This window comes from Musa acuminata, unplaced genomic scaffold (assembly GCF_036884655.1).
Source record: "Musa acuminata AAA Group cultivar baxijiao unplaced genomic scaffold, Cavendish_Baxijiao_AAA HiC_scaffold_1139, whole genome shotgun sequence".
NCBI lineage: Eukaryota > Viridiplantae > Streptophyta > Magnoliopsida > Zingiberales > Musaceae > Musa > Musa acuminata.
In genome coordinates this window covers 2,262,318-2,285,230 of record NW_027021351.1, presented here as the reverse complement: position 1 = coordinate 2,285,230, position 22,913 = coordinate 2,262,318, and the positions used below count along the sequence as shown (strand labels likewise).

The 22,913-nt window shown below is 40.1% G+C and overlaps 2 protein-coding genes across 2 annotated transcripts; both read left to right on the top strand.

The window, feature by feature from the left end:
* Nucleotides 1–588: 588 nt before the first annotated feature.
* LOC135671456 (flavonoid 3',5'-hydroxylase 1-like) lies at nucleotides 589–2,504 on the top strand. Its single transcript, XM_065179600.1, has 2 exons — nucleotides 589–1,527; nucleotides 1,663–2,504. Exons 1-2 carry the CDS (start codon nucleotides 637–639, stop codon nucleotides 2,293–2,295), a joined length of 1,524 nt encoding a protein of 507 aa, XP_065035672.1. The 5' UTR covers nucleotides 589–636; the 3' UTR covers nucleotides 2,296–2,504.
* Nucleotides 2,505–12,081: 9,577 nt separating this feature from the next.
* LOC103999733 (sigma factor binding protein 1, chloroplastic-like) lies at nucleotides 12,082–12,880 on the top strand. The gene has a single exon (XM_009421567.3). It carries the CDS (start codon nucleotides 12,222–12,224, stop codon nucleotides 12,645–12,647), a length of 426 nt encoding a protein of 141 aa, XP_009419842.2. The 5' UTR covers nucleotides 12,082–12,221; the 3' UTR covers nucleotides 12,648–12,880.
* The last annotated feature ends 10,033 nt before the right edge of the window (nucleotides 12,881–22,913 follow it).

Genomic DNA, 22,913 nt, shown 5'->3' with positions numbered 1-22,913 from the left:
CATTTTTCGAAATTATTTTGCTACCCTTATTTCTAAATTACCCCTCGTCTCTTCCACCTCCACCACCACTACCTCCTCCTCTCACATAACCATCTCCTCCCCCTTCAGTTTTATTCTACTGTTCTCTCCCTCCCCTCCTCACAGTTTACATATATTAACCATTAAACTCACTTACAAAATATATTAATTTTTATATAAAATATTAATCTATCATTAAAAATATATTAATTTTATATAAAACTATCCTAAATTGTCTAAAATATTATTGCACTCAGACTACACTCAATTTAAAAAATATAAATTTTTACATAAATTATCTTTATTCCATCGTAAATAAAAAAAATATATATGTGTTACATATCTTATAGTAATGTGCTAATAGCTCTGACGAAGTTTGGATTGGTTTATTAGATGTAAAAAAAGAATTTTGTATAACTAAAAGTAAACATCAACAAATATATTTATAATTACATTCATAATCATGCGGTGGCTTATTTGACCCGTTCCATTAATGGTTTTTAAGAGAACTATGTCAAAAGATTCTTCCCATCTCTCCCTTGACTGCTCTATATATTCCGGCTTCAGCAGAAGCATGCATACCAACATCACCAGCTTGCATTACTGATAGCTGCAAGCATGGCTATCGACCCCTACCTCGCGGCCGCCGCCGCTCTCTGTCTTCTCCTTCACCTCCTCCTCCGTGGCTTTCTCCGCAGGTCGACCTCCCGCCTTCCCTTACCCCCGGGCCCTCGCGGCTTCCCCATCATCGGCGCGCTGCCGCTCGTCGGGGCCAAAGCGCACGCCAACCTCGCCCGCCTCGCCAAGCACTACGGCCCCATCATGTTCCTCCGGCTAGGCTCCCACGGCTGCGTCGTCGCCTCCAACGCCGACGCCGCCCGCGCCTTTCTCAAGACCCTCGACGCGCAGTTCGCCAACCGCCCCGACCCCCTCAGCGCCCGGGAGGTCACCTACCAGCGCCAGGACCTGGTCATGGCCGACTACAACCCGACGTGGAAGCTCCTCCGCAAGGTATGCAGCCTCCACATGCTGGGAGGAAAGGCCTTCGCCGGCTGGGCCGCCGTCCGGCGGGACGAGTTCGGGCGCATGATCCGCTCCATGCACGGCCTGGCCACGAAGGGTGAGCCGGTGGTGCTGCCGGACGTGCTCGTGTGCGCGCTGGCGAACATCCTCGGCGTGGTCCTGGTGAGCAAAAGAGTGTTCGACACCCACGGGGAGGAGTCCAACAAGTTCAAGAGCATTGTGCTCGACATGCTCACGGGCGGGGCGCAGTTCAACATCGGCGACTTCTTCCCCTCCATCGCGTGGATGGACCTCCAGGGGATCCAGGCGAAGATGAGGAGCGTGCACGTGAGGTTCGACGCCATGCTGACGAAGCTGCTCCTGGAGCACGAGGCGTCGAAGAAGGAACGACAGGGGAGGCCGGACTTCATCGACAAGCTCATGGAGAACCGCGTAACGGAGGACGGTCAAACTATCACGGACGTCAACATCAAAGCACTGATCAGCGTGAGTACTCTATATATATATATACATATATATGACGTATGTTTCATGACTCCCCGCCGCTGCCATCCAAATGCAAGAATTTATCGTCGGACTTTGTTTCGTTGACCTTCTCTCTCGTGATGGGTACGTAAGCAGGATCTGTTCACGGCGGGCACAGACACATCCGCCGTCATCGTGGAGTGGGCCATGGCGGAGATGCTGAGGAACCCGGTTATCCTGAAGAGAGCGCAGGCGGAGACGGACGCGGTGGTGGGGCGAGACCGCCTGCTGGAAGAGTCGGACCTGCCCAAGCTGACGTACTTGCAGGCGGTGTGCAAGGAAGCGTTGCGTCTGCACCCGTCCACCCCTCTCAGCCTGCCGCACTTCTCCTACGAGGAGTGCGAGGTGGGCGGCTACCGCATCCCCAGCAACAGTCGCCTCCTCGTCAACATCTGGGCCATCGGGAGGGACCCGAAAGTGTGGGCGGACCCGCTGGTGTTCGACCCCGACCGCTTCGTCGCCGGCGGCGAGGGAGCCAAGTACGATCCCCAGGGCAATGACTTCGAGTTCATCCCCTTCGGAGCAGGGAGAAGGATCTGCTCGGGGAAGCTGGCTGGCATGGTGTTTGTGCAGTACATGTTGGGCGCCTTGGTGCACTCCTTCAATTGGAGACTTCCTGATGGAGACGAGGAGCTCGACATGGAGGAGAAGCACGGGTTGACCATTCCCAAGGCCGTGCCTCTTAAAGTCTTTCTGACTCCACGCTTGTCCGCAGCCGCCTATATCTGAAAAAAAAAAAAAAAAATATATATATATATATATATATATATATATTTATATTTGTGTGTGTATTAGCGTATTAGCGTATGACATGCCTTGTCCTTGTGTTAACTATTAATCTCTCTTGCAGATGAAGAGGAGATTAAGAAATTAAAATGTCTAGATGTCAATCGAGAGATTGGAAACTATTATAATGAATAAAATGATTAAGTGTGTCATTTTCTTGGGGAAAAACTATTACTATGAATTACCTATTGGAAAAAATTATTATAATGAATTTTTTTTTTTCTTCTTTGTGTATTAAAATGGGTTCCTCATCAAAATATTAATTTTTTATTAAAAATAAATATTAACTAAATTAGCATAAGTAATAGAATAATAAATAAATCATAAAATTAGTCATCGAATTTTTTAAGTTAAAACCCAATAATATTAACATGTTTACTATAAGTCTTGTCTAAAATAATCAAAAGATCACATTAATATCATGAATACAGATCTTGACTCAATAATAACATATCATCATCACCAGATTTCATCAAAGAAAAATTTTAGATATCACCAAATGAGTATAGTAGAAAAGTACCTTATAGAAGATAAACAACAAATCGATACAGTTAAAATTTTAGAACTTATTACAAGAATTCTTTATATAAAATTTAGACCAAAACTAATAAAATTTAATTTCTTGTTCGTCTAGTAAAAATCTTAAAACCTTAACATTTTCTCATTTTTCTCTCTATTCCTTTTCACAACACCACCACCCCTCTCGATTGCACACCATTGTTCATCATTTTTTTTTTCTTTTAAATAAATCAGATTCGAGCTCAATGTCCAAATCAATAAGTCCAAACCCACGTATGAGTTGGACTCAACATTACCGAAGGTTTACATTTCTTTTCACAATTAATATACATACATACATACATATATATATATATATATATATATATATATATATATATATATATATATATCGATAAAATGTATCAAACTACATAAATATTATGTTTTTTATTTTTAAATTTTATTATATTATTGATTCTCTTGACTATTATTTTGGCTTTTGAAGTCTTCCTCCCCGAGGAACATGTTAATGTATTCAAGCTAAGCTTTCATTTTTTCAATAAAGCTTCTTCAATTATTGTTCCTCACAGCAACAGCAATCGCAGTAACAATAGCGATCAGCTCTTGCCCTACTCACAAAGCCTCTTGCTTACCGATCCAAGATTGGTATTCTTGTCAGGAGCACCAATCTTCCCTCTTAATCCTATAAATAGGAGAGGAACATGTTAATGTATTCAAGCTAAGCTAAGCTTCTTCAATTATTGTTCTTATCTTCTATTATTTCTATCATATAAGACACTCAATTCCTGTTTTTTAGTATTTTATTCTTTTGTATATTACTATTTTCATACGTTTAATTCCTAAAGATAAGAATTCAGAAATATTTGTCAATCCCAATAAAATAAGTTAACCTAAGAACTTCCTAAGACTCATGACTCCACATACAAATCAAACCAATGAAAATATGTTATAGAAAGATGGTTAGAAGTTAAAACAGCCTCAGGCGATCGAAAGAAACAAATCAATCACTTTCAAATTGTTACTATACAGAACCAACCACTTGTCTACTGTGGTTTCTTGATGGAAAGCATGATGACATACCCAATAACTAGCAAAAGTTAACCCTAAGAAGGATGCATGCTCCAGGTGCAATGAAGAAAACACTCAACAGTGGACAAGAAATGGAGATTGTCTTCACCAAAGCATAGTGATTGTAAGACCCAAACAACTATTTCTACTGGCTTTTTGGGCCTTTATTCATCATGTATGTTTTTTTTTTTTTCTTTCAGTATGTGTATAGATACATATATTGTGATTGATAAATATTTTAATATTCATAAAGTTAGTATCCTTATGGGATAAGAAATTTTAGTAAAAAAAAAAGACATTATGAAGGAAGAAATTCTTATTAATTAAGATCTAGTTCTTCTATAAATATGTTATATATTTATGAGTTTTTGTCAGCAAAATATGAAGAATATATTTTTGTGCTCTTAAGTTTCTCTCTAGCATATCTAAAGTGAGGGTGCTTTCTAAGGTTTTTTTAAAGGATAAGAGAAAATATATAAAATTCCTCGATTTTATATTAGAGGATATATAAGAAAATTTATGCTTTACCGAGATAACTCAAGAATCCTATATTTGATATAACGTGATGAAGTATTTGATTTTCTCTATAAATATAAATTTTGATGTGTTTATTTCTGTTTAATTTCTTTACTGCATTCAACTTTACTTCATTATAAATTGTCCAATTCTCTTTTCTCTATTCATTCAAGAAAAACGAAACGATTTTCATTGGAATCGAATTTTATCATACGAAGTTTTTCAAAACCGACGTTTTTATCTGATACACTAATTCACTCCCCGGTCTTAGTGCCTCTTAACAATCATCTCTCAATCAAATTCTTTTGTTGTTTTATCAAAGACTTTGTTTTTATTTTAAACAAAGATAACTTAATTATGAAGAAAATAACTCTTACCAAATGTGCTCAGTTGGTCATCTTAATTAAACAAAGCAAATCAAATCCAAATAATTGTTCACCTAGTACCTTGTGTGGGAATGTATCTTCTTCCTCACCTTATGTTTCAACAAGGTTGTGCCAACACACTATTTCAAGAAGGGCTGTGTGGGTAGGCAGTGGCTAAATGCTGTGGCACCACACAACCATCAACTTGATTGTCTTGTCCCCCTCAGTGAAGTTGAAGGACAAGTCCTTTCACTTGATTAAAGCTGGATCTGTCAACATACACTGAATCCAGACTCTGCTCTTAACTACTCCTGAGGTAGCTGCTCAAATGTATCAGTATGACATCTCATTTTGGGTCAAAACCTTTTGTCTTTGAAATGATCCAATTCATTAGATTGAAATCTAACACAAATTAAAAATATAGACAAAAGAAAATGGTTCAAAAATCTTGATACCAAAATAACAATTAAGAAAATCTTTAATCCAAGTGTAAAGTTGGAAAAAAAAGAATTACATACATTCCCTTTTTATATTTATGTAAAAATTAAATAATAGTTCGACATTTCTTTTATATATATATATATATATATATATATATATATATATATATATATATATATATATACATATACATATATATATATATACATATATATATATACATATATATATATATATACATATATATATATATATACATATATATATATATACATATATATATATACATACATATATATATACATACATATATATATATATACATATATATATATACATATATATATATATATATATATATATATATATATATATATATATATATATATATAGTTTGACATTCCTTATTGATACTTGAGTTATACAAAATTTAGTCACAATTCTCCCTTTACATTCTCTCATGTAATGTAGAGAGAGAAAAAAAAGTACAATTTGACATTGTATGGAGCTCTTAAAAATAGAATTTTTTTTTAAAATAATAAAAAGGTTTGACTTTTAAGACAAAAAATAAAATAAAATTATAACCTGTTGGGTCCAGCTGGTTTGGACAATTGGGCCTATTAAGCCCAAATCAGTAAACTAAAGAAATTAAAAAGAGGAGAGAGAAGGTGAGGAAAGGAGATGAGAATGCAGCGTGCAAGGTAAGAGGAGAGAGAAAGAAAGAGAAAGATTAGGTTTCTGAGTTTTCTGCTTACGATCGGTGGTCAAACGTTATCAGTTTCGGCCCAAATTTTATGTGGAGAATCCTTGCAGCAAACTCTACAATCCTAATGGTGTTGATATGCAGTTTACCCTTTCTAAGATACTTTCCTACAATATCTATTTTGTGAGACCTAGAATTCTCTTTTGAGGAGATCCATCCAAATAATGAAGATATGCTATTCTTGAGCCAAGATCTATGATCTTGATGTTATTCTGATCCTCTAGTTATTCTAGAGAAGACCTACTGTAAATCTGTTATCATTATTATTGATAATGGAAGTTTGAGGTGGACTACGGTCCCGTGGTTTTTCCCACATTGGGTTTTCCACGTTAAATAATTTGGTCTCACTATGTGATTGATTTATTGCTCTATTGTTTATGTTGTGCTGATTGATATTAGCATTTTGATATCAAGTTGGTATTTTGATTAGGAACCTATTTTGATACACAAAGAGGGAAAAGAATTATTCCGCATTAACAGGTTTCTTCCCAACAAGTGGTATCAGAGTATCAGGTTGTTTGGTGCTAGTTTTCTTGTGTGATTGAAATGGAGTCTGATGGTATGATTAAATTGAACTTATCAAATTATTTCACTTGGAGGCATCTGATGGAAGATTTGCTATATTGCAAAGATTTGTATAAGCCTATCAAGGTTAAAGATAAACCTTCTACTATGGACGATGAAGAATGAGAAGTTCAACATAGAAAAGCTATTGCCTATATTAGAAGATGGATGGATATAAACTTGCATGAGCATATTTCAGATGAAATCAGAGCTGATGTTGTTTGGTAAAGGTTAGAAAACCTCTTTGCGAAAAAGACAATGAGAAATAGAATTTCTCTCCTCAGAAGGCTTGTAAATTTGAAGTATAAAAATGGTGGTAATATTGTTGAGCACATAAGCCTATTTCAGAGTCTTGCAAACAAGTTGGTTGCTATGAAAATGAATATAGATGATGAGATGCATGGATTATTACTTCTCAGCTCTTTACTAGAAAGTTGGGAAACGTATGTGGTGACTATTTGTAACTCCACACTAGAGGGGACTCTAACTATAGATATGGTTAAAGACAGTTTGCTAAATGAAGATGCCAGAAGGAAAGAACAGGGTGAATCTTCTTTTGGGGCATTTGTTACTGAAAAACAAGAAAGACGTGGAAGAAGTCATAGCAGAAATCCACATGGTTTTAGAGGAAGATCCAAGTCTAGAAGTGATATCAAATGTTTTCACTGTAACAAGCCAGGTCACATGAAGAAAGAGTGTAAGTTTTGGAAGCGAGAATAGAATGAAATGAAGAAAAATGAGAAAGAGACAAATACAATTACTACTGAAGGTAATATCACTATTGTCTATAATGAAGGTTGTGTTAGCCTTGTAGCTCAGGACAGTAATTGGGTAATTGACTCTGGTGCTTCATTTCATGTCACTTCTCATGGTGATTTCTTTAGATCTTACACTGCTGGTGATTTTGGTAATGTCAGAATGGGAAACAATGGTACATCTAAGATTGTGGGTATTGGAGATATTTGCTTGAAGACCAGTATTGGGAGCAAATTGATACTCAAAGATGTAAGGCATGTTCCAGATATTCGTCTTAACTTGATATCTGCAGGCAGACTTGATGATGAGGGCTTTGCACATTATTTTGGTGAAAGTAAATGGAAACTCACTGAAGGTTCTCTAATTGTGGCAAAAGGAAAGAAGATTAACTCTTTTTATGTCATGGAAGCTAAGCTACATAAAGGAGAGATTAATGTAATTCAAAAAGGTGAAAGTATAGATCTTTGGCATAAGAGGCTTGGACATATCAGCGAGAAGGGACTTCAAACTCTTGCTAGAAAGCAGTTCTTACCAGAGTTGCAAGGTACATCTCTTAAATCTTGTGATCATTGCTTAGCTGGAAAAACACGTAGAGTTGCATTTCAGACATATCCATCATCTAGAAGATAAGATGTTATTGATTTAGTTCATACTGATGTTTGTACTATGCAAACTAGAACTCTTGGAGGTGCTCTTTATTTTGTTACTTTTATTAATGACCATTCTAGAAAAATTTGGGCTTTTGCTTTGAAATCTAAAGACCAGGTACTCGATGCTTTCAAGGAGTTTCATGTCAATGTTGAAAGAGAAACTAGCAGAAAACTAAAGTGTATTCGATCAGATAATGGTGGCGAGTACAGGGGTCCTTTTGAGAATTATTGCAGGTTCTATGGTATCAGGCTTGAGAAAACAGTTCCTAAAACTCCTCAGCAGAACGGTGTGGCAGAAAGGATGAACAGAACCATTGAAGAAAGGATTAGGTGTATGCTTTCCCACGACAAGTTACCAAAGTCATTTTGGGGGGAGGCTATGAGAACTATAGTTGACCTGATAAATCTTTCTCCATCAGTTCCTCTACTAGGTGATGTTCCAGAGAGAGTATGGAGAGGAAAAGATATATCTTATAATCACTTGAGAGTCTTTGGGTGTAAAGCATTTGTTCATATTCCCAAAGATGAGAGGTCCAAGCTTGATAATAAGGCAAAAGCATGTATCTTCTTGGGATATAGTCATGAAGAGTTTGGGTATAGATTATGGGATCCAGTGAATAAGAAGATTATTAGAAGCAGAGATGTTGTGTTTCTTGAAGACCAATTGTTTGATGATGGTGATAATGTTGAGAAGCCAGAAACCTCTGTTTATATTCCTTGGAGTTTGGGTCCAGTTCCTTCACCTGTAGTTCATGATGATCATGGGGGAGATGAACAAGAAGATCATGGTGAGAATGCAAGTGATGATACACCTACAGTTGATGATGTTGAACCAACTGAACAGGCACCTCCACCACCAGTTGAGATTCCATTGAGAAGATCCACTAGAGAGCGACAACTCTCTACCAGATATCCTCCACATGAATATGTTATGCTTACTGATGGGGGAGAGCCAGAAATTTACCAAGAAGCTATTCTACATGAGAATAAGAATGAGTGGGTTAAAGCCATGCAAGAAGAGATGAGATCCTTGTTTGAGAACCATACCTATGACTTGGTAAGATTACCTAAAGAGAAGAAAGCTCTCAAGAATAAGTGGGTTTATAAATTGAAGACTGAAAACAATAGCTCATAACAAAGATACAAGGCACGACTAGTTGTGAAAGGATTCAGTCAGAAGAAAGGTATTGACTTTGAAGAAATATTTTCTCCGGTTGTAAAAATGTCCTCTATCCGAGTTGTTCTTGGTTTGGCTGCCCGCTTGAATTTAGAAGTTGAACAACTTGATGTGAAAACAACATTTCTTCATGGTGATTTAGAAGAAGAAATTTACATGGAGCAACCAGAAGGTTTCAAAGTCAAGGGAAAATAAAATATGGTGTGTAAGCTTAGGAAAAACTTATATGGACTCAAATAGGCACCTAGATAGTGGTACAAGAAGTTTGATTCTTTTATGATAAGCCAAGGGTATGATAGAACCACATCTGATCATTGTATGTTTATGAAGAAATTTTCAGATGATAATTTTATTATTTTACTGCTATATGTTGATGATATGCTGATTGTTGGCCATGATGTTGGAAAAATTGAAAAGCTTAAAAGAGAGCTAAGTAAGTCTTTTGCTATGAAAGACTTGGGATCGGTGAAACAAATACTTGGCATGAAGATTCTTCGTGATAGGAAGAAAAAGAAGATTTGACTATCTCAAGAGACTTATATTGAAAAGGTTCTTGAAAGATTCAACATGAGTAAAGCCAAAGCAGTTTGTTCCCCACTTGCAGGTCATTTCAAGCTTAGTTCGAAACAATGTCCTACAAGTGAGAAAGAAAAAGAAGAAATGTCCAGAGTGCCTTACTCATCTGCAGTAGCCAGTTTGATGTATGCTATGGTTTGTACTAGGCCAGATATAGCTCATGCAATTGGAGTTGTCAGCCGATTTCTCTCAAATCCTGGAAAGGAACATTGGGCAACAGTGAAATAGATATTAAGATATCTAAGAGGTACTTCCAGGTTGTGTTTATGTTTTGGCAGTGATGAACCTGTGTTAGAAGGTTACACAGATGCAGACATGGCAGGTGATACTGATTCCAGGAAGTCCACTTCGGGATTTTTGATGACATTTGCAGGAGGAGCAGTCTCTTGGCAGTCTAAGTTACAGAAGTGTGTTGCTCTATCAATCACAGAAGCAGAATACATAGCAGTTACTGAAGCTTGTAAGGAAACTTTATGGATGAAAAAGTTTCTACAGGAATTGGGTTTCAAACAGGAAGTATATATTGTTTATTGTGACAGTCAAAGCGTCATTTACCTTTCCAAGAATTCAACATATCATTCTAGATCCAAACATATTGATATAAGATATCACTGAATTCGTGATGTGCTTGAGATGAAAGAATTACAGTTGGAAAAGATACATACCAATGAGAATGGTTTAGATATGTTGACAAAGTCTTTGCCTAAGGAGAAGCTTGAAGCATGTAGGCGAAGAGCGGGCTTGGTACAGCCCACCATATGAGTTGGAGGGGGAGAATTGTTGGGTCCAGCCCATATGTGGGCTTGGACAATTGGGTCTATTGAGCCCAAATCAGTAAATGAAAGAAATTAAAAAGATGAGAGAGAAGGTGAGGAAAGGAGATGAGATTGCAGCGTGCGACGTGCAGAGGAAAGAGGAGAGAGAAAGATTAGGTTTCTAAGTTTTCTGCTTGACGATCGGTGGCCAAACGTTGTTAGTTTTGGCCCAAATGTTATGTGGAGAATCCTTGCAGCAAACTCTACAATCCTAACGGTGTTGATCTGCAGTTTACCCTCTCTAAGGTACTTTCCTACGATATCCACTTTGTGAGACCTAGAATTCTCTTTTGAGGAGATCCATCCTACATGATGAAGATATGTTATTCTTGAGCCAAAATCTATGATCTTGATGTTATTCTGATTCTCTAGTTATTCTAGAGAAGACCTACTGTAAACCTATTATCATTATTATTGTTTATGCTGTGCTGATTGATATTAACATTTTGATATCAAGTTAGTATTTTGATGAGGAACCTATTTTGATACATAAAGAGGAAAAAGAATTATTCCACAATTTCTTCCCAACATAATCAAATTCAGAAAAATCAAGGACATCAAATCTCGTGTTTAATATGTGGAAAGTTCATCACAATGGGCACAATGCATGTGCCCAATTCTAGTCGTCATTTAATGGGGATTTGTCTACCATGGATTGGCAACACAAAATCAAAATCATGTAGACATGGTTGAGTGCCTCAAAGTCTTGAGGTTGGTTGGATGTAAGTGTCCTCCGAGCAACTCGAGCTTGTGGATTGGTTCAGTTGGAACACACCTTTAATGTGGTGGTACCCTCACAAATAATGGATGCCGAACCCATTTGAAATCAAGGACTCGACTCGACAATGGATGGGCCACATACTAAAGTAAACAGAGACATGTCTCCAATCTACATGAACAATTCAACCTATTTATATCTCTTTTAGGGTTTGGCTACAAACTACCTACTCCTTTTAACTCATACGCACATCATTACTACTATTATTATTATTTACAATTAAATATGTATTGACGTTCATTATCACTCTAGAGTTTCCCTATAAACCACTTCAAACTATTCTTCATCCTAGTTTCGAAATCGATAATTTCAATTTTAAAATCAATGGTTTAGATTCTAGAATCAATGATTTAGATTTCGATTCGGATCGACTCCGATTCGAACTACTAGTTTATATATTTATCATCTCTAATGTTAATATTATTTTATTTAACTTAATCAAATCAAATAATTAATAATTAATTTATAATCGATTCAATTAATATTTAATCTAATCTAATTTAAATTATATCGATCAAATGTCTTATCATATATTTTTCATCTCATTATGGATGAGTCGCACAGGTGTTCGTAACACAGCATAAATGACACCACCGAACCGATTCCATCTCCCTGACGTCACCTCTGGCCACTGCAGCCACGTCATGTCCTACAAATCTATCCCTCAAAAAGTTAATGCTGACATTATATGAATCTGCATTTGACCGCCCCCTCTCTCTGTGTCACGCACACAGTATATCCACTTGACTTGTCTGCATATGAATCTCCTATGATCACAAGATATCTTCTCTGCCCTCGCAGTATAAAGATCCTACTCCCTCCTTATACTTCCCTTCCATCTCCGGTGTTGTTGCGATCACATTCACCGGCGCTAAGCCATGATGGAGAGACAAATTGTCCACCGGAAGTGCCTCAAGCGATCCAAAACTATCGTCAGGAAGAAGAAGAAGCCCATCAAGGTGGTCTACATCTCCAACCCCATGAGGGTGACCACCAGCGCCGCCACGTTCCGCGCCCTCGTGCAGAAGCTCACCGGCCGCGACTCCCTCGTCGCCGACACGAACACGGTGAGCGCTTCTCTAGTACACGAGTCCACCGACGAACCCCCGGTGGCCTCCGCAGCGGCTTCTGAGTCTCCCAGCTCGATGCTCTCGAGTCTCACCGTGAGCTGCACGGTGGAGGCATACAATAGTCTGGTGGCTCCGACTGTGGTGTTCGATGAGGAGAACTTCTGTGGACTCATGTCGGCGACGCTGTATCATGAGCGTCAACTTGCAGGGCTTGGGAGCTACGATGAAGTGTGAGAAGACTCGATCTGTGCTTGGGTGTGTTCTGTAACAGGATGCAGTGTGTTTGTATGCCTACTTCTTGATATTTTCTTTTCATTTGCAACAATCAATACTTCCAAGTGTCAAGTTTTATGGAAGGGTGCATGGCATGTAGATTATTCTAAGAGATTGTGTTGAACATAATGGATCCAAGATCTATAGAAAGCAGGAAGGATATTTATACAAATAGTGGCTATTTGACTTTTATATGTAATAGTGGATATTTATACAAATATAAAAGTAATAAATTTTCTTGTTAAATGCTTAGTATCTAAGATTATGCTTAATGGATTCCAAGATATTATTCTGCAGTCCATAAGAATCATCTGGATGATATTAGAACATTTTATTAGTGAACATGCTTCAACCCTCTAAGCAATCAGCTACAAGATGCTCTTACTAAGGTCTCTTTTCCATGGCTTTTTCAACATGCTTAAGTCAATTTTTGTTGTTACAAGTAATTTTGATTGATAGTTATACTAAAAAATAACAGTTTAATTGGATAAGACAGACAACAAGATGATCATTTAATTGAAAATGATTGCTGAAAAGTCCAAGAAAACCATACCCAACAAGATTATCATTTAATTGAAAATGACTACTTATTCAAAGGAGTGAAGAGAGAAAAATGAAAGAATTTATGAAGTTATAATAGCCAAAATTACAATATTAGCTTTAAAAAGATCTGATCATTATAGATTTTTTTTTGAATCAATAAAAGTATAAGCAATCAAGAAGTTTTTCCCATGATTTATGATCATGTAACTTTCAACAAAATGAGATCAATTCAATTGAAGCTAGTTAGAAAAGATATTTTACTGTTTTTTTACTTTTCTCTAACAAATATCTACAAAAATTAAATTATATTAGTGATTTCAATTCAGTCAAAAATAAAATTGATTAGTCAATGTTTATTATATACAATGCTTAAAATTCCTTCTTATCATTAATTTAATAATCATTTGTTGGATATATATATATTTAACCTATAAAGTGCTAACAATAAAAAAAAAAAAAGCCTAAAAGAAAAGTGGAGATGTTAGAATTAGTTCATATTCTACTATATATGTTTATAGGTACATAGTGACATGACAGGTACATAGTGACATGACAGATACGTAACCTGATAGTATGCGATCAACTAATTGATCACCATAGGTTACGATGGCCATACACGGAGAACATGGTGGCAGTCGGATCAAGTAACACATAATTAGTGATACGTGGCCAAATGGTCAATCGTCCGAACCCTGCTTAAAACGTCGCATGTCCACTTCCTGTCACTAACGATTTCGGGCGTAACTATCTCCAAAGTCACTTTTAAAAAAGATCCTAAGTATACTCTTACACACAACTTCATTCTCAATATTAGCTGGCTAGTTCGATCGGATCGAATCCAAAACTGACTTAACCATCAAAGAGGTATTTGTCAGGAATGCCCTCGACTTAGTTTTATAGATTCAACTCTCTACGAACAATGACTTAGAATGAGACTAACTTGGAATGGACCTGTGTTGGATCTGAATCACCATCTCAACTTGGATAACTAAAATCTATACTAACAGATTGACGTTAGAATGAGAATTTAAACCTCAAACCTTATGGTTAATAGCCTTGTAGAAACCTTCTACTTGCTGAAGAAACCTACAACCTCCCTCTTGGCCATAAGGCAAATGGACAAAGAGTCCCTAGCCAGTTATATCGAATGGTTCAATGATGAAGTAATACTAGTGGCGAACTTGAGTTTATCTATTATATTTGATACTTATATTGGCAGTCTCCAACCCTCAAAATTCTTCTATTCGATCATCACATGACCTCCTGCCACATTCCTCGAGCTGTTACAAGAGGCCAACCGACATAGAGTCATGAAATATGTGATTATCGAAAAGAGAAACTCGAAGCCTAATAGGGCTATCAAAGAAGAAAGAAGCTCATGGCCGAATAATCCAAAGCGGCCCCACAACAATAAGTTTAGAGGGGATTGGGTTCATTCCCATAGAGAGTTTACATCATTGAATAATTCTCACACTAAGGTGTTCATGCGATAAGGGTGAAGAGCTTACTTCATGCACCTCATCCTCTTCGGACTCCCCCCGCCAAGTGGAATCACACCAAGTTTTGTTGCTTCCACCAAGATCACAGACATGATACGAAGGATTGTCATGATTTAAAGCAACAAATAAAATAACTCATTCGGAAGAGGCACCTTAACCACCAGAGGATTGTCATCGCTTGGACCCCTAATGATATGCAAAAGATTGATCGAATTATGGATCAGCATCACCTTAATATCGACCCACAACATCAATCTATTCACTAGAATTCCGGAAAGCTTGCCCCATATTGAAAAGCAACAAGCAATCAATAAATTACTATGTACTGATTTTATCCATGAACTACCCAACATAGCTTGTTAATATAGTCTTTGTAAAAAAGAGGAATGGAAAATGATTTGTGTGTGTTAACTACACCAATCTTAATAAAGCTTGTCCAAAGGATAATTAACCTCTGTCTTGGATCAATTAGTTGGTTGGTATAACTTTGGACCATGAGTAGCTTACTTTCATGGATGCATTTTCACAATATAATTAAATTAGAATGGCACTAAAGGATAAAGCATACTTCCTGAGGGTTATACTATCACAAAGTCATACCTTTCGAACTTAAGAATGTTAGAGTAATGTATCAAAAAATGATTAATAAGATATTTTAGCTCTAAATATAGAGAAATATGGAAGTGTATGTTGATGACATGTTGGTCAGGAGTCAGACATCTAACACCCATCTGGTTGACTTGGCCGAGACTTTTACCACACTCAAGAAGTTTTGAATATGGCTCAACCTAGCAAAATGTGCCTTCAAAGTCAGTTTTGAAAAGTTTCAAGGTTTTATGGTCTCTCGAACTAAAATGAGTGTCAACTTAGAGAAAGTATAATCTATCCTCAACATAAAGCCTCTAGCATCTACAAAGGAAGTTCAGTGATTGACCAAGCAGATTGTAGCTCTAAGTTGTTTTCCCTTAAGAACCAGTGATTGATGCTTACCATTCTTTAGGACCTTAAAGCAACCAACATTCGAGCAACTCAAGGAGTACTTGGCGGTGTCACCCGAACTATCTAGTTCTAGCCCCGGTGAAGAGCTATACTTATACCTCTTGGTAACATCGACAACAATTAGCTTTATCTTGATAAGGGAGCAAGAGAAAGTCTAAAGGTTGATGTTTTATATGAGCCACATCCTACACGATGTGGAGACTCAATACTTGAACTTCGAGAAGCTCTATAGGCTCCAAACTGGTTTGAATTTGGAGCTCAAAAATGTCACCTCCCGGATTTCCGGGGTCCTGACGATACCACCTCCTGATTGGGGCAGTACAACTGCCTGGCAGCTCGGAGACTGAGCGATTGCACCACCCAGCCTCGCTCGGAGATTGAGCCCAGGCGATGCTACAACCTGACCTGGGCGGTTGCACCGCCCATCTTTCTTGGGAGACCATCTCTTGGGCGGTGCCACCGCTTTGTCACGGACAAACTTCTAAACAAGGTGTTTGATGTAATGCTTATGTATGTCCGTGTCTTTTGGCATGTTCATGCCTTGTACAGAATGTAAAGGGGCGGTCGAAGGCTTAATAGTCCCATTTTAGTTGGGTTGGTGGCCTCTTTAGGCTTGTAAATAAAGGTTGTGTCATGTGGACACGCTCGAGAGCTTTTTCGGTCTGTAATGGACCATTTTACCCTTTGTTGTGCCACTGTTCAGAGCTTGTAAAGTCTGTTTGTAATTTGCTTTGTCTATGAAGTGTTTTTCGGACATGTTTGCTTGTGGATCCCGTTTGAGGCGTTCTCTTTAACCCGTTCTCTCTTTTGTTGGTCCTAAGGGACAATGGGAGGCTTCGGGGAGGCTGACCTTTGCGGACGGACGCGCAAGGGTGCCGCACGACTTAGGCAAAACCAGCTAAGTTCGTGTCATATGGTATCAGAGCGGGACAAGTACTCATAGAAACACTTGACATGCAAACGTGGGGGACCTAGTGGGGCTGCATGGAGGGCAGTCAGCAACGCACGACCGTTTGAGGAAAAACGGGCATGGAGATGTAGGGAAAAGAGTCGCTCAGAGGAGCGGGCATCTGAGATTGGCATTCAGAGGAATGGCCAACCCTTCGCGCAAGAGGCACCACGAGAACAGGCAAGCTTGGAAGAATTTGGAGCGCACAAAGGTTGGGATGGCTGAGTTTGAGCTACGGCTCAACGTTGACAACTTTACTTGATGGTGCTCAAGGCAAGCGAGGCGCTTGGCAAAAGGACGAGACCATGCAAAGTGGAATGAGTTGCTCAGCGACCGAAAGAGTTGTGCAAAGCTCACAGAGGTGAGGGGAATTGCTAACTCGAAGAATTCGGTACTCATGCATGGGCTTGTATGCGGACGATGGATTGTTCGTGGCCATCCCAAGGCGACCGAGACTCGGCGCCATGGAGCATTGAAACTTTCTCTTCGGCATGTGAAGGATACGTCCGGAGGAGGCTGAAGTGTGCAACGAGTTCAGCATGTTGCTAGGCCTGGAGGGGTGCAGCGGTGGCTGTATTGACGTGGAGGCGCAATCTAGCAAGTGCGTTTGCAAGAGGCAAAACAATGCACAGTTTTTTCAGCAGATCGGAGTAGTCCAAGGGGATGGTGGTCTCCGAAACGAAGAGAGATGTTGCTCCAACGGGACAGTTATCCAGGAGGGATAAGTCTCGGCACTCCAGAGGGAGAATCATGTGAGACGGACTTCACATGTTGAGGAGGAGTACATCACAAACAACAACTCCACGAAGCTCAATGGACCGAGCAAGCAGCGAGGAGTTGTCGCATGATCTCGCTCGAGAGAATGCATTGGTGGATGCATTGCGAGATCAAGTGGGGGAGCAACCTAAAGCAACTTAAATGAAGGCACACTTGGAGTCGATCTGGAGATCGGACTCAAGGGAGGGCTGACCCGTGGAATGGTGGGCGCGAGGGCCACCATCGACTCAATGCAAAAACAAGGAGCGGAACAACTAGGGTGTAACTTGGCGAAGTACCCAAGCCGCATGAAGGGAGCCAGCATAGAAGTTGGAACATGGAGCAGAGGCACAGCGCTTTCCCTAGACAGAGGTCAAGGACATGAACTCTTGCAGAGGCAGGAGTAGAATCATGCTGTTCCATGGGTCCTTCATTCTGACAGAGCGGACTCATCTTGCATGGTGCCAAAGACGAAGGGAGCTTTGGGGCACATGCACCTTATCTCGGAGGAGCATTTGATGGAGGAACTAAGGCGACTCAATTTGCGGAGGCGAAGTTGAGTTCAGAAGGCCTTAGCACGGGGCAAGAGGACGCAGAGGCGGGTACTCTTGAAGAATATGCCACAGTGTTGTCATTCGAGTTGCTATGAAGGAAGCGGTGCGCAGCGGAGATTGTGCTGGTAGGGGCAGAGGCCCAGGATCCAGACAATGGTGCACAAATCACAGTGAAGTCGGTGGACTTCGGGAGCTACTAGGCGACGGACTGTCCTAGAGCGGTGCTTCATCTAGGTGTGACCCAAGAGTGGGTGGATGAAGGTCGGTTGCCAAAGGAGCGAACAAAATCGAAGGTGGAGGAGACCCTGCGATGTATTGGCAGAGGCCACACATGGAGGGTTCACAATTCGAGTTTATTCCACAAGGATCAGAATGCAATGGAGATGTCACCAGGAGGCGACATGGTGCAGCGGATCGTGGTGGAACAGTTCGTGGCAATGCGACACACACGACATAGTCCCGTGAGGGATGAGATCATATGGAGGTATGATCGGGAGCTACTGGGAGCTCCGATTTGGTGAACAACACGACGACAAGAAGGGCTATGGATTCAAGGAGTGAAGGCCATGGTACCGTAGAGGCGGGTCTTTCGTGCGTGCATCGAATTTTGCATCGGATGAAAACCTTGGTCATCAGCATATGGGGGCTGTGTTCCACCAAGGGAAAAGTTCGAATGCAAGTACCAGTGAGTCCCATGGGAGGGACTTGATCATGCAGAGGTATGATCGAAGCAGCTGGAGAGTTGGACTGCTCCAGAGTTCATATTCGCTTAAGGGAGCCCGACAAGTCAGAGGACAAGGTCGAGTGAGCGAACGTTGCTACCAAGGAAGCTAAGGAGAACAGAATCGGTGCAAACTCTACAACGTGATGGCAGAGGCCATGCATGGGAGTTGCAGTCTGTCTTTCCATCGACAAAACGGACTGCTTGGAAAACACAGAGGTGTTGAAGCAGGGGGTCGAAAGGGGCGAGGAAGCGACGACGAGTCCAAAGGGACTTAGCTACCCAAAATCAAGCATCAGTTAGAATGGAGGTGGACTCAGAGGAGTGCCACAGAGACATATCTACTGATTGTGAAGAAAAGGGATTCAGAGGCGAGGCGACGGATAGTAGCGCCATGGGCATGGCAGCGCCATGGGCATGGCAGCGCCATGGTACCGCAGAGGCGGGACTTCCGTGAAAGTCATTGATCCCTTGCTCTCATGGAGGGAGAGTGCTTGGTCGTGAAAGGGGCCGAGGAGGTGGAGTATGCAAAGGCAATCTCCAAGTACCGAGACAAGGCTGAAGGGCAGAGGCCAAGAAACTTCGTAAGACCGGTGTCAACAAGTTTCTCATCAAGATAGTCGTAAGTGAAGGACTTCGGGTCATGCAAGAGTGCACGACCAAGGAACGAAGCAAGCAGTACGCGGTGCTGTACCTTTGCTACTCAGTGGAGTAGGCGGCAGGGTTGATGGAGAAGACGATATAATCCCAGAGGCGACCTCATCTATCAGAGAATTACTCCAAGTTGGGGTGAAAACTTCCTGCATTCCAGAAGTTCAATGGCATTGAGAAGGTGAATCACAGTAGCTAACTCAACGCAAGGAGTGCAAACACTTCAAGTGCTTCAGAAGTGTGAGCAAAGAGCAGGCGAAGACCAGTAACCAGCTCGATGCATGAAGTACAACCTCGAGGAGGCGGGCGAAGTCAAGTAACCTTTGCCTTCTCAACTCTTAAGAGAATGGGCGAAACCGAGTACCCCAGTTCTCTTATCTATCTAGCAGAGGAGCTCTGCACAAGTTCAAAGACCCTTCGAAGATAATGGAAGACAATAGTTGTCAAATCCTCACCAACGGTGATCAGTGCTACTGAGAGTAGATTGTCCGCCTCATTTCCCAACGAAATGCCAATCGAAAGCGGAAGTGATGCGAACATACTTGGATGTGACAACTAACTGAAAGAAGAGTCAATGAGCAGATTTTGTGGAGGAAGGACCCAAAACTTCAGAAGTTTGCGAGGCGATGCTCGTTAAAGCTCCAACAAGCATCCACCCAGTTCAAGCAGCATGTGGAAATTTTGAGAGACTTGCGCAGTAAGGATGGTCTTTTCCTTCATTTGGTGAATCCGCAGGAATCAACGAGGATCAACACAACTCAGCCAACCCCACACCAGAGTCAAAGTCATTGGCGAGTTGAAGCAGCATGGCGGATCAAAGGTTCGACTACTCAGAAACAGCAGCGGAGAGCAGCTGGGAGCCAGGAGGCGCATTGCAGCTAGAGCAGAAGATTGAAGACTCAGCAAAGGCGAAGAGTTGCAGTGTTCACAAAGGCTTCGACGAGGACGTCGAAGGGATAAGTGGGGGAGAATGTCACGGACAAACTTCTAAACAAGGTGTTTGATGTAATGCTTATGTATGTCCGTGTCTTTTGGCATGTTCATGCCTTGTACAGAATGTAAAGGGGCGGCCGAAGGCTTAATAGTCCCATTTTAGTTGGGTTGGTGGCCTCTTTAGGCTTGTAAATAAAGGTTGTGTCATGTGGACACGCTCGAGAGCTTTTTCGATCTGTAATGGACCATTTTACCCTTTGTTGTGCCACTGTTCAGAGCTTGTAAAGTCTGTTTGTAATTTGCTTTGTCTATGAAGTGTTTTTCGGACATGTTTGCTTGTGGATCCCGTTTGAGGCGTTCTCTTTAACCCGTTCTCTCTTTTGTTGGTCCTAAGGGACAATGGGAGGCTTCGGGGAGGCTGACCTTTGCGGACGGACGCGCAAGGGTGCCGTACGACTTAGGCAAAACCAGCTAAGTTCGTGTCAGCTTGGCAGGAATTTTGGTCCGAATGGGTTGATCCATTCGACCCAATTTGGATCTATGAAGGGCCCAATTGCCCCCAGATTAAGTTAATGGGATCACCTCCCATTTCTAACTTAATCATCGTGCTAACTACGATTTTTCTTAAGACATTTACTGCAACTTGCTCCGATGCGTCAATTGCTTCTTCCAGCGAGCTTCCGACGAACTTCCGTCGATCATCAGATGAACCCTCGGTGATGCTCCTGCGGACTTCCGGCAAACTCTTGGACTTGCGACGATCCACTTGGCAAGTTCCGACGAGCTTCTTTTAGCAAGCTCCTGGACTTCTCGGATTTGTTCCCGCAGAACCTCCGATGACTGTCCGGACTTCCGTCGAACTCTCGAACTCCCAACGTGATCATAGTCTTGACTCCAGCGTAACTCCTACTGCATATCTTACTTCCATCGTAGTTAATCCTGCATATGTAAAACAAAACTTCGATCGAGACAATTAATCCTAAGCAATTAACTAAGTTATCTAGTATATCATTGGTCCCTCGACGCTTCGTTTGATTATTCGACGCATCGTCCTCTCCTGCGGCCTATTGCCCAATCGGCTAGTTGACTCCGCAACTCCGATATCCTTGGCACAATACCCGCTCTTCTTAGCCTGATGCCTGAGTCCACGGTCCGAAGCCTTCTGTCGATACGTTGACCGATCCACCAACTCGACGTCCAATCTTCAAACATGTTCCTCCAGCACAACATGATTTTCCTGCTTTAATTGTCTCATCTTAATCGAGGCATCCTACGTCACTCAAAACGCAGATTAAATCATAAACATATATCAAGTGGTTTCATTATCAAAATACGAGATTCAACAATTGGATCTCATCCATATGATCCAATAATTGAAGAGCTTATTGGATATTTGATAAGATAAGGGGTCTAGCGGATATCTCATATTCGAACCTCTACTCATCGTAACACTTATCATATGTGTGTGACACTCTAGGCTCAATATCGAGCTGATCATAAGTTATACCTGTCAGAACTCATTCTGGCTCAGTGAATTATTATCTTTATAATAATTCACTCGACTCATCGATTACGGATGTACTAGGTCACTACACCGTAGTCTCTAAACAATACAGGAGAATCCAATCCATTTGGACCTGTTTGTCCTCAGTTACCGTATACCTAGAGTCCCTCATCAATCTTATAACCCAAAGACTATATACCGGGTATGATGCTGTCAGACCCATATGATATATATATATATATATATATATATATATATATATATATATATATATATATATATATATATATATATATATATATATATATATATATATATATATATATATCTTATAATTTATATAATTATATCTTATATTTAATATTTTTTTATTGAATTTATGGTTTCTTCAATTACCTCATTAGTTCAACTAGAGACTTGCCACACATCATTTGATGGTATACTCCTTTGTAAAGAAAACCAGGGCATTCTTTGCCATGTCAATGACTCACCTCTGGACAATTATTTTTTCTGTAAAAAAGACCATTATCAGAACCATATTCTCTCCGTCCATCATGACTATTGGTTATACAATTAAATATGATACCAGTGTATAATTAATTGGTTTCTGCTATCTGCTCCACCCATGAAGAATAATTCCTTCTTATAAGACTTTTATTTTCCTTTTCTGAGGATCAAGTCAAACAATACTAATCTGATGAACAGCTTTTTCTCCTTCCCAAAGGAATTCGAACAATACTAATCAAACTCATGTTCATCATGAACAGCTTTTTCTCCTTCCCAAAGGAATTCGAACAATACTAATCAAACTCATGTTCATGATGAACAGCTTTTTCTTCTTCCCGAAGGAATCTGTTCACAAGGAAATCCATTCACTATAATAATAATAATGAAAGAATTTTTAGCAACAATAACATTCATCAGAATCTTACAAAAGCTGGTCACCAATATAGTGACGTGCAGAAAAACTATTTCTTCTGTAAACAATTAGAACAGTGCAATTATTATATTGGCGACACTTCCGACTTTACTTTGAGACCGTCCTCCCCATCTTAACTGGACACAGTTTTGTCTTGCTATTTGTTTACGTGGACGGCTGTAGATTATGTTTTATTATT

What these genes read in the sequence shown, in the direction of transcription:
- LOC103999733 (XM_009421567.3), top strand. Translation starts at nt 12,222, where the DNA reads ATGATGGAGAGACAAATTGTCCACCGGAAGTGCCTCAAGCGATCCAAA.
- LOC135671456 (XM_065179600.1), top strand. Translation starts at nt 637, where the DNA reads ATGGCTATCGACCCCTACCTCGCGGCCGCCGCCGCTCTCTGTCTTCTC. An exon ending in ACATCAAAGCACTGATCAGC is followed by an intron (nt 1,528 to 1,662) that starts GTGAGTACTCTA and finishes GTACGTAAGCAG; the next exon opens with GATCTGTTCACGGCGGGCAC.